Below are 12184 nucleotides of genomic sequence, written 5' to 3'. Positions count from 1 at the left end.
AGTCAAAAAGAGGGGCTCTTGTCCTGCTCCTGAAATCATCCCAATCAGCAACGGAGCATTGGGGTAGGTGCATGTCTGACAATGTGTGAGCAATTACAATTATCATTAAATAAAAGGTCAATAATCAGAAAATATTATACAACATAAAAATTACTGTTGACATGTAGGTTATGATGGAATAGAATGGAATGTTTTGCCTTGTCTGTTAGGTTGTTTGTTGACACTTATGGAGTCATAACCAGCCATAGAAATAACAATACGTCAAAAGGTCATATCGTGTCATGAGCACATGACACGTTGTCAGCTGTTATGACATGGCTGTGACGGTGTCGTAACACTAAGTGTCAAGTAAAGTGTTACCAAAAATACTGTATTATACACAGACAAGCTGAAAAGAAATTCCATCCACCAAAACAAGGTTAACATCTTAGCCATTTATTGTTCAACATAACACTTTAAAAAAGGTCAGGAAAATTACATAGCAATTCAAAATCAAGTGCACTTCAACGAGCTGTCATCTCCACCTGCAAGGGTGCTGTCCTTTCAAACGGTGTGAAGAAAGTACATCTTCAGTGTAAGGCTTTTGGGTGGGATTCTGTGTCATTACAGTCATGATGCATTTCCTGTGATGAGTTTCCTGTTCCTTCTCCAGGCAGTGCCCGCTAACCGCTAGTATGAAAAGGAAATTAACCCAACAAACCAATATTTTTGATCGTGGTAATCCTGTGACAAGAATAAAGGACACGAATGTAACGTTGTGAGAACGTGAGATGATAACTGGGGTGTGGAAGCCAGGCAGTGTGGGGTCATTTGTGCCAAATCTCCTACTACTTCATAATGCCTGAACGGAATGGAGGAGGCACTGATGTCACCGATGGCAACGTGGAGTAGGAAAGTGACATTTATTTCTGTCTGAAAACCCCAAGGTAAATCAGATGGGGCTGGAAACATGAAAGACCTTCAGTGAAAGTGAAGGTTGACTTAAGGAAGGCTGGGTGCCGGAATATTAACTGTTTATAAGAATAATAAAAACAGCAGCATTTATTAGTACAGAGAAATAACTAGAAACAGAATACTGGTACACAATGATATATTACTATTGGGCTGATTAAATACCTTTTGTGATTGTAAAATAGTGACTCACAATAGCCAGAGCGCAATTACTGTAACTTACATATCCCTCATATAGTAATATAGAGTAGAGTAATATCACATTCTTGACACATCACATAGCAAAACCATAAGCACAGAGATGTTACATTAATCATTCAAATGTATATTATATTCAAGAGTGAATATTCAGCACATAAATTACATTTCATGGCACACGTTACTCAAAACAGACAAGAAAAATAGTCCCAGGTCAGTCCATGTTTCACAATACGTACAACTGTATAAGACAGAAAACCAGGACTAATGATAATTTGCAAGTAAAAAGGTGTCAGCTTAATGGCATTCAATAACTGAATAAGTTGTGCAAAAAACCACTGGAATCATTTGAAACAGCAGGGGGCAGTGTTTATCCTTCAACACTAACAGAAGGGTGTGTGACACTGACCTACTGGTTCAACCAACCACTTGTTTGTTATAAAGTTAACCATTTAACCTAATTTGTGGTAAAAAATGGGTACTAAAAATTAGTAAACTGTAGGCAGATAATGCAGATTTTTTAATTTTTTTTAACCTCATCTTAGACCAATAGCCAGAAATTCTCCCAATGGGTTGAATAACTGAACCTTTAAAAATTGGTAATCAATACGGTTTGGAAAAAAAAGAAATGGTATCTAATAGTGTCTTGTTGCCTATTGTTGTTCAGTAGGAAAACAGACGTATGGACCTGATAGAAATAAGCCAATTAGAACAAGACAGACAACACTCCTTTCACGTTGCCAAGCCAGTCATTTACATTGTAACCAGCTACTGTAGGTTGCTTGGAACAGAACATTTTGGCACACTGTATGTTTGCGTTAATGGCAAAAGGGTCTCAGTATCGACATTAGGTTAAGTGTAATAAATAATAGGTCTACAGATCATACAGGAATGTTAGACATGTCTGGAGTATCACTTTGTTTTAAAATGGATTCATTAGGAAAAACAACAATTTTGCGCTGTTGGCGTGATGGTGGTTATGAATGGTAGTGTGTGATGCGTGAACATCCTATTAGTTAGCACCATGACTCACAGAATCGATAGTAATCAAAATAGATCTACAATCAGTCCATGTATATCGCATCATCTTATATCAACAAAAACAGAAAAATGCATGAAAGCATCTTTAAAACACAGATATTGGAATATAAGAGAAATGTAGAGTTAGTGGTGGGAGGATTGAGTGATCTAATGTTGACAGAAAAACGCTAAGTGTGTAAATGTTGAACTTATGGGGTAATACATTTAGAGCTACAGTAATGATACAGTATAACGACTAAACCACATGTACTAATGATACCTACACATTATAGACACATTGCTTAAATATGTATATAGATGATTCATATTTAGATTAAAAGGAGGAATAGATAGTGCTGTATGAGATAACGCAACCCAGTTCTCAGAGTTCATTTTCTCAGCCAGAGAGAGAACTAATCCAACTTCTATTCCTTCCATCCATGGACGCACCAATAAGTCAGTAGGCCTCTATGGTGAGCGTTATCAGATTTGACACATGGGAAGAACTGGGTGAACAAACTGTTCTAGAACGCTCTTTAGTGCATCATGTCCAAAATGGAGTGATGCTGGTCATTAGGACTCTGTCCATGTTAGTGGGGCTGGATCCCAATGTCAAGTCAAAAGACAACACCGGATATCTGAGTGGTGACCCCACCGCCCCCCAAGGCTAGATGTCTAGTGAGCTCGCCTGTGGAGCATTTCTCTTCCCATTGATTCCGACGTCATTGTTTCAGAAAAGCCTACCACAATTCATCTCAGTTGATGTACAACTGTGTGTGCAATACCGGATATAATAAGTTCTGACGTTTATATCTTGGATTCGATCATACAATATACTCTAATAGGGCATTGAGATATATACAGCAATGTACTAACACAGACACACGACGGCCTTGGGATTTCACCTCATGTGCATGTTAAGCCAAAAGAGGCATAACATTAGCATACACATATTTTGGTGCAAGGCAGTGGACATGTAAGGGCCAATTGGAATTGCTGTGAGTGACATTGATCGACAGCGGAAATGTAGATCTATGGGACGGACAGAACGGACGTGTACTATAGAATTAGTAGGCGGTAACTCTGGCACAGTAAGTGCGTATTCCTTTGGCTGACATCTTGGGGAGCCACTTTTCAGGTTTCTATGGAATGATTTGTTGATATACCAAATTAGTCCAGCCAACACGACATTTGTCCCTTCCTGGTGTTATGCCAGGGTGCTGTCACACCCAATCAAGAAGTCTAGACCAGGTATTCCCAAACTGGGAATGCCGTCGAGGGTACGCCAAATAAAAATGTGATTCACAATATATATATTTATATTTTCCAACGCGGCTATAAAAATAAAATTAAACCATTTAGCGTTCAGCGAACTAACAATGTCAAATACAGGCAGCCTAGTCAAATAATTAACCGTTTCGAGGGAATTCCACTAACGGCCCGTATGTAGCCAAATGTAGCTGCTGCTCATTCAGTTTGCTCGAAAATTGATAAATGGTTAAAAAAAGGCCGGTGTCCGTAGAGACACATACCAGCTCTACTGGTAGTACTGCTACTACCAGCAGTACTACACCTGCACCTGTTGACAACACAAGTTGTTCTGCTTCCACGAGCACATACAATGCTAGCATCAGTAATTCTACATTTGTTGTTAGCCCAGCTAACATGGACACTGACAATTGTGAATCTGATGCAACCGAAGAGCTACTGCCCCCTTACCCGGGAAAGCACCGAACAGACAGGGATGTTGGACCATCGAAGAGGCGCAAATATGATGAGAACTACATTGATTTGGGGTTCACTTATATTGGGAGTAGTGCCTTTCCTCAGCCACAGTGTGTTATATGTGAAAAAGTACCATCTCACAACTCGATGAACTCTTGCGCAGACATTTAGAAACAAAACATGCCAATTTGAAAAGTAAGCCACAGGAGTTTTTGGAGAAAGAATTAAGACGACTTTTGAGTAGTAAGACATGTATAAAAAGCAACAGATACCATTAATAAGAAGGGGCTAGAAGTGTCGTAAATGGTGAGCTACCGAGTGGCTAGGACAGGCAAGCCCCATACTATTGAGGACTTAATTCTTCCTGCTGCCACGGATATGGCTGGGACAATGCTGGGGGGAAAAGGCCCCCCCAAAAAACTACAGTCAATGCCTTCATCAAACAACACTGTTTCACGACACATCAGTGACATGGCAGGAGATGTTTTGAAACAATTGCTGCTTCGCATACAAGCCAGTGAATTCTGTGCGTTACAGCTGGATGAGTCAGATGTGGCAGGCCTGGCACAGCTCCTGGTATAGGTCTGTTACATTTATGGGGGGGGGGGGGGGGTCAATTAAAGAAGACCTCTTCTGCAAACCAGGACAACAGGAGGGGATATTTTTAAAAGTACTGGACAGCTTTGTGACATCAAATGGACTTTGGTGGTAAAGATGTGTTGGTATCTGTACTGATGGCACAAAAGCCATGACAGGGAGACATAGTGGAGTAGTAACGCGCGTGCAAGCAGTTGCTCCCGACGCCACTTGGGTACAATGCATCATCCACCAAGAGGCTCTTACTGCTAAAGGAATGCCTGACAGCTTGAAAGACATTTTGGACACTGATGTCTAACTTTGTTAAAGCAAGGCCCCTGAACTCATGTATTTTCTGCACTGTGCAATGATATGGGCAGCGACCATGTAACACTTTTACAACATACAGAAGTGTGCTGGTTATCACGGGGCAAAGTATTGACACTTTTTTTTATTTTTTATTGAGAGACGAGCATAAAGTTTTTACTGAACATAATTTTCACTTGTCTGACCACTTGCATGATGACGAGTTTCTCAAGACTGTCCTATCTGGACAATTTCTTCTCCCACCCTCGCCTCAATCTATGATTACAGGGAATCTCCGCAACTTTATTAAATGTGCGGGACAAAAATCGAGGCTTTGATTAAGAAGTTGGAGCTCTTCTCTGTCTGCATTAACAAGGACAATACACTGGTCTTTCCCATCATTGTATGATTTGTTTGTGTGCAAATGAACTCAAGCTATGGACAATGTCAAATGTGATATAGCAAAGCACCTGAGTTGGGTGCTCAATTACGCAGGTACTTCCCCGAAACTGATAACGAATCCAGTTTTTCCCTTTCATGCTCTGCCTCCAGTCCACTTACCGATATCTGAACAAGAGAGCCTCAAAATTGCAACAAGCTGTTCTGTGAAAATTGTATTTTAAAAATCAGAAGCCACTGCCAGATTTCTGGATAGGGCTACGCTCAGAGTATCCTGCCTTGGCAAATCACGCTGTTAAGACACTGATGCCCTATGCAACCATGTACCTATGTGAGAGTGGATTCTCAGCCCTCACTAGCATGAAAACTAAATACAGACTGTGTGGAAAAGGATTTAAGACAGACTTCAAGCACACACTTCTCATTAACCTGTGGTGAGTTATTCACAATTTTCGATTAACAAATATGGTTTTATATGTAAGATGGTAAAATAAAGAGCAAAATTATTATTATTATTATTGCCCTGGTACTATAAGAGCTCTTTGTCACTTCCCACGAGCCGGGTTGTGACAAACTCACCCTCATTCTTATGTTTAATAAATGTATCGTATAGTGTGTGTGTGGCAGGCTTACAATGATGGCAAAAGAACATTTGAGAGTGCGCTGACCCTGGTGCTAGAGGGGGTACGCAGCTGGAGGTTGAACGTTTGAAGGGGTACGGGACTATAAAAAGTTTGGGAACCACTGGACTAGACCAAATGAACCGGTGTCTGTCAAAACATTCCAGACTGGTCTGGGATACATTTTGTTGGTGTCATGACATCATTGTAGTCAGACAGTCCTGGCAGTGGGATACTATGAAAATATTGTGCTATAATCTATTACTCGTACCTCAGAGCTCCAAAAGAGGAACACAGGGAGAGCTGTCCAGTGTTCTAAACCTATGGTCTAGGGAATGCTTAATTGGTCAGGTCAAAACCTCTAGTACTAGGAGTACTTTGGAGCTGTATGTACTAGCAGTGGCATGTATGTTATTGGAATATAGAGAGATGGGTGACAGAATATACGTTAAAGCACTGAGCCACGGTTAGAAGGCTTCCATCTCTCCTCTGCCTAACATAACTCCCCCGCTGTTGGACAGATGTAACCAACGATACCGGCAGAGAAAGAGGACAGCAGCGTGACAGATACAGTGTGTGTGAAAGAGAGAAAGCGTTAGTTTGTATGACTGTCAACATGCATGCATGCATGTACAGTGCCGTGAAAAAGTATTTGCCCCCTTCTTGATTTTCAAAATATCTGCCTATTTTTGATACGGAACGTTATCAGATCTTCAATCAAAACCTAATATTAGATTAATAGGGAACGTGAGTATACTAATAAATTATACACATTTTATTTATTTAAACAAAAAAGTTATCCAACATCCAATTCCCTTGTGTTGCACCCTTACACTCAATAACTGGTTGTGCCACCTTTAGCGTATGTGTGCAACCAAATGCTTCCTGTAGTTGTTGATCAGTCTCTCACATCGCTGTGGAGGAATTTTGACCCACTCTTGCATGCAGAACTGCTTTAACTGAGTGACATTTGTGAGTTTAAGCATGAATTGCTCATTTAAAGTCACTGCCACAAAGTCTCAATTGGGATTAGGTCTGGACGTTGACTAGGCCATTCATGCTTTTTAGACATTTTTATGTAGACTTGATTGTGTGTTTTGGATCATTGTCTTGCTGCCTGACCCAGCTGTGCTTCAGCTTACAGACGGATGGCCTTACATTCAAGTAGAAATCATGGTTCCCTCTATTAAAAAAGGCAAGTCGTCCAGGTCCTAAGGCAGCAAAGCATCCCTAAACCATCACATTACCACCACCATGCTTGACCGCTGGCATGAGGATCTACAGGAGAACGTCAGGCCATCCGCCTGTTAATGCTACACCAGAAGTTAATGGGTATATGTAGGAGGAGTGTACATGGTAGGGTCAATGGAGGTTGGATAAGAGCCAGGGGCTTGGAATGTTACGAAGGGAAAAGGCAATCACATGGTTGCGGTCACTGATAAAAGGGGGTCTAGCTGTGGATTAGAGAGGAAATTGGGGCCGAGGTCAGGTCACATGAAGTGAGAAGGAACAGTTTATTACCCATATCACTTAATTTCCCGCCCAACAACGATGTTTAGGGAAAAGGAGGAGACTCCGTCCTAAAGGGGAGGGTATAAATACTTGTGCTGGAGGAAACACATCTGTCTTATGCAGCTGTGTGACCCAGTGGGTGAATAAACTTGGTTTGAGCTTTACTAGTCATCTGTGAGCTTTACTCTATTTTAGAGCCTAACAGCTGGCGCTGCGAGCAGGGTCAACCACGATTTACAGTCCAACTAGAGAATCCGAATCAGTGAAACAGGAGCCGGCACCAAAAACAAGGTAGGCACAGTTCCTATACCTGTTATCACTCATTCTGACTTATTGGGGAGATGAGTCGTAGGCTGAACCAATTATAGGATACGGACCTAGAAAGCCTGAGCTTATTGAGTAGTCCCATTGTATTACGACCGATCGTAGATTTAGGATATATAGTAAGTCACGGAAGGTAAGCCCGAGCAGGCTAGTACCTGCAGAGGGTAAGTCCTAGGGGGAAAGGGGGCAATTACTTTTTCCACACAGGGGCATTGGGTGTTGCATAACTTTGTTTATGAAATAAGTATGGTAATTGTTGAGGTATTTGTTCCCTCCGGTTCCCTTTATCTAATATTAGGTTTTGGTTGAAGCTCTGCTAACATTCGGTATAAAAAAATAAATAAGCAAAAGTAGAGAAAATTAGAAAGGGGGCAAATCCTTTCACAGCACTGTATGTATATGCATGCATGTTACAGGTTGTGGATGTACGTGTGTGCATGTGTCTGAGTGATGTGTTGCTGGTCAGGGTGGATTGAGGCCGGTTGGCTCTTAGGGGAGCAGAGACCTACAGAAGGCGTTGGGTCACGCTCTCTCGTTCCCTTATTTGGTCTTCAACTTGGCCACCACGACGGGCATCACCCCATTCAACTTGCCCTCTTTCGCCAGCTTCTCGTTGAGTTGGCACAGCTGGCGCAGAAAGCCGTCATTGGGGCCGATCTCCCTCTTGAGCCTCACTGTGGCGACCGCCACCCGGGCGTCCAGTTTGTGGCGCAGCATGAGGTAAGCGATGACAACGGTGGGCGAGCGGCTGTAGCCCTCTCGGCAGTAGACGTACACCTTCCCTGATGGACAGAGACAGACACTTAGGGCTACGTCCCAATTCTCTTTACGCAACTCCTTTCCTTCATGAACACTGACGGTTGAGAGGACTGGATAGGGTTTCACTATACTGCTTGCACCCATCAAATCCTGTCAGATCTGTGGTCTTAAAGGAATGGACACAAAAAAAGGAGAGCATTTATGGCATTAGGATTCTGACAAAGACTGCGACTGAAGTAAAAGGAAAAAGAGGGAACACTGAGGTACAGTGATGATAGGAGGGAGGGAACAGATGCTCCACATATAACCTTGCCTGGCGAAGCATCTCAGCCAGGGAGATGCACATCTAGGGCCTGACCTCTGCGGCAGACAAGTCAATGTCAACCATCTTCACTGCACCTAACCACTGCCCTAGCCACATCAGAGCAGTGTGCGCACCTGATACGTAGGCTACGCGTATCATCCTCAACGCATACGCTCGTTAAAAATCAACCTACTCGCCCGGGAGGAATTCACCGTGCTAACTTCACCGAGAAGCTGATCTGCTTGTGCTCGGTTCAGAGCTGCCGGTTGCGCAGCGTGTTCAAAACCCGATGCCGCCTGCCGATCAGCTCATTACATACACCTCGCCGCTTCCCACAATAAAACACACGCTCAGTCAATACACACGCAACCTGGCTGGCAACACACACTCGTCCACTTGAGCAACCCGGCTGACGAGTCACATGCACAAGCTCCAACGCTGACCTTTCCACAGCTCTGCACGGTGGTCACAAAATGTCACTGATCAAGCCTCGGTGGGTTATAGCAGGACACTTTATCCATCAGGAAGGGGTTGGTGTTACGGCATTGTGTGTCTCGTTCGAAAGATGTTCACCGCCTCTTTCTCTTCCACCTCCTCTACTGTAGTACACTGTGATTTACTGGGGTGTCGATGCAGCTGCCGCCTAATTGGCTGAGAATTAAGATGATTTATAATTGCGCAGCTGTGTCAACGCTTCCATTAAATCCATGCCACAAAACAGTGTTCAGGGCTCCAATGAAATGGGCCCCCAGGGTAACATTTGGGAGAGGAGAGGAGAAAGGAGCCAGAGGCGTGGTCAGAGATAGGTGGCTGTTCTTGTCCTTTCTGTCTACAGATGGCTGTTACGAATTAGAGGGTGTTGGTTGAAGTGATAGGACTACTTTTATTGTTCACTTCCTTGATAGATTTCCATTTGTTTTGTGTTGGTGCTCTGATACAAATCTGACACATATTTCAAAGAGTACGTCTTACAGTACTATCAAACGCAATACGTTTCACTGTCCTGGTACTGTACATCAAATTGTCCTCTTTAAGTAGCATCTTCTAAGCGTGTTTTACCTTTGGAACACAGAAGAAAGGAAAAAGAACTTGTGGCAAAGTGGTGTCTGTTTACTCGATGGAAAAATGTGTGGGGTTTGGTACAACAGATCTATCACCAGCAGAATGTTCTCAAATTTAACTGACCGAAACATCAGCTGATACAGCAATGTGGAATAGGACTAGCCTGAAAAACAGTTTACAGGAGTATCCATCTCCACTTTGTTAAGCCGGACTGATGACGTACACGGATTATACAAAACATTAGGAACACCTTCCTAATATTGATTTGCACACACCCTTTACCCTCGGAACAGACTCAATTCGTTTGGGCATGGACTCTACAAGGTGTCAAAGTCGTTCCACAGGGATGCTGGCCCATGTTGACTGCAATGCTTCCCAGAGTTGTGTCAACTTGGCCGGATGTCTTTTGGGTGGTGGACCATTCTTGACATTCACGGGAAACTGTTGAGAATGGAAAAACCCAGCTTGACACAAACCGGCACGCCTGGCAACTATCACCATACCCCGTTCAAAAGCACTTACATCTTTTTCTTGCCCATTCACCCTCTGAATGGCACACAACACAATCCATGTCTCAATTGTCTCGAGGCTTAAACATCCTTCTGTGATCTCCCCTCCATCTACACTGATTAAAGTGGATTTAACAAGGGACATTTTGTATACTCAGTGTCTAATCCATCATTAAAAGATCATGTGCCCTGAAGGACAGTTGCTGTTTCTCCTCGTAACTTGGACTTGGAAAAACAAAGGTTTGTCCACAGTTTTTACCAGGGGGAAACAAACTATTGATAGCAGAGGATATTACGGAGTCATTCAACCTCAAAAAGCACATCTCAGATTGCTCCGAAATCATTTCTGTAGTTAGAAACAGATAAGATCAGCATTCCTGAGACATTTTGTTGAAATATCATTAGATCTGAGAAACGTAGAAAAATAATTTTACTTTATAGGATTCATATAATCTTCAACAAATATAGTACCTAACATCTGATTTGGACCATAATTCTTCCTAACATGAGGGATCCAAGAAAATGGTAAAAAAGCCACTCACGGACCTCCCCAAAAAAACAGTATACAGTATCAGTTCTCCATGTTTAACAAGTTGTATGGAGCTGCTGCTTGGAGTATTGCCGCTTCATCCTTTGTAATGCATTTCCAGTGAATCTGGTGATGTTTTCCCCCTGTTCAGAGAAATTAGCAAATTTGAAGTCACATGCATTATTTACCATAATATTTGTGAGAAAGTGCCAAGCTTTGCCCACTAGATGCCACTTACAGAGTATCACTATCCATATTTTCAAAGCATAGTGGTTGCATCATGTTATGGGTATGCTTGTAATCATTAAGGACTGGGAGATTTTCCACAAAATCCTTAGGAAAACCTGCCTTAAGTCTGCTTTTCACCAGACACTGGGAGATTAATTTACCTTTCAGCAGGACAATAACTGAACACACATGGCCAAATCTACATTGAAGTCGCTTACCAAAAAGACAGTGAATGTTCCTGAGAAGCTGAGTTATGGTTGACTTTTTTTTTCTTTTTTTTTTGGTTTGAAAATCTATGGCAAGAAAATGGTTGTCCAAAAATGATCAACAAACTTAGAATTTTGAAAATATTGTGTAATCCAGGTGTGCAAAGCGCTTAGAGACTTACCCAGAAAGACTCACAGCTGCAATCGCTGCAAAAGGTTATTAGGGATGCACGATATATCGGAATCGGCTGATATTAGCTAAAAATGCCAACATCGGTATCGGCCTGATGTCTAGTTTAACGCCGATGTTAAAAACCGATGTCAAAGCTGACGTGCATACCTATATAAACGTAGGTACACAACGTAATGACGCCGCGTAAAATGTTACGCTACACGTGCAACACAGCATTCCTAACCTAGCCCACAATGTCTGCTGTGTGAATCAAGCAGTCAACATGTCCAGCAGTCATTTGAAAGAGTAAGAACATTTCAGAGAGACAACTCAAAGGCGAAATCCATTAAAGCCAAGATAATATAATTCATTGCCCTTGACAATCAACCGCTTGTCGTGAGTGATGTTGGCTTTTGCCGACTGGTCGGGCACCGGTGCGCTATTTTTCAGATGTTGCCCTACCGGAGTTGCACAGCAATAGCGCCACTGCTATCAGCTTCACAACATACATACTATGGAACGCCGTTTGGGTCTTTGCGTGTCATAAAAGATACAGTAGTACTGTCAAAGCGGTACAAAAAGTCAGCAAACACTGAGATGCAGTGCATTAGACCGCTGCGTCCGTATGGGTGTTAACTATTTAACTGTACTAGAATGCTTAGAAGGTCGCAAAAATTGTAAATAGCGGTATCGGGGTTTTTTTGCAAGGAAAATATCAGCTATTGGTATCAGCCAAGAAATGTCATATCGGTGCACCACTAGTTATTATACAAAGTATTGAACA

The 12184-nt window shown here is 42.4% G+C and overlaps 1 protein-coding gene across 1 annotated transcript in view; it reads right to left on the bottom strand.

Moving 5' to 3' along the window:
- Positions 1-419: 419 nt before the first annotated feature.
- The window catches only part of LOC139581005 (dual specificity protein phosphatase 3-like), a 29422-nt gene continuing 17657 nt past the window's right edge, over positions 420-12184 (bottom strand). Inside the window, exon 3 of the mRNA XM_071410289.1 lies at positions 420-8413. Coding sequence (XP_071266390.1) covers positions 8172-8413 — 242 coding nt within the window. The 3' untranslated portion in view covers positions 420-8171. The remainder of the gene's footprint in view (positions 8414-12184) is intronic.

This window comes from Salvelinus alpinus, chromosome 7 (genome assembly GCF_045679555.1).
Source record: "Salvelinus alpinus chromosome 7, SLU_Salpinus.1, whole genome shotgun sequence".
NCBI classification, from domain to species: domain Eukaryota; kingdom Metazoa; phylum Chordata; class Actinopteri; order Salmoniformes; family Salmonidae; genus Salvelinus; species Salvelinus alpinus.
The sequence above is the reverse complement of the archived record's forward strand: the minus strand, read 5'-3'. Positions and strand labels throughout refer to the sequence as shown.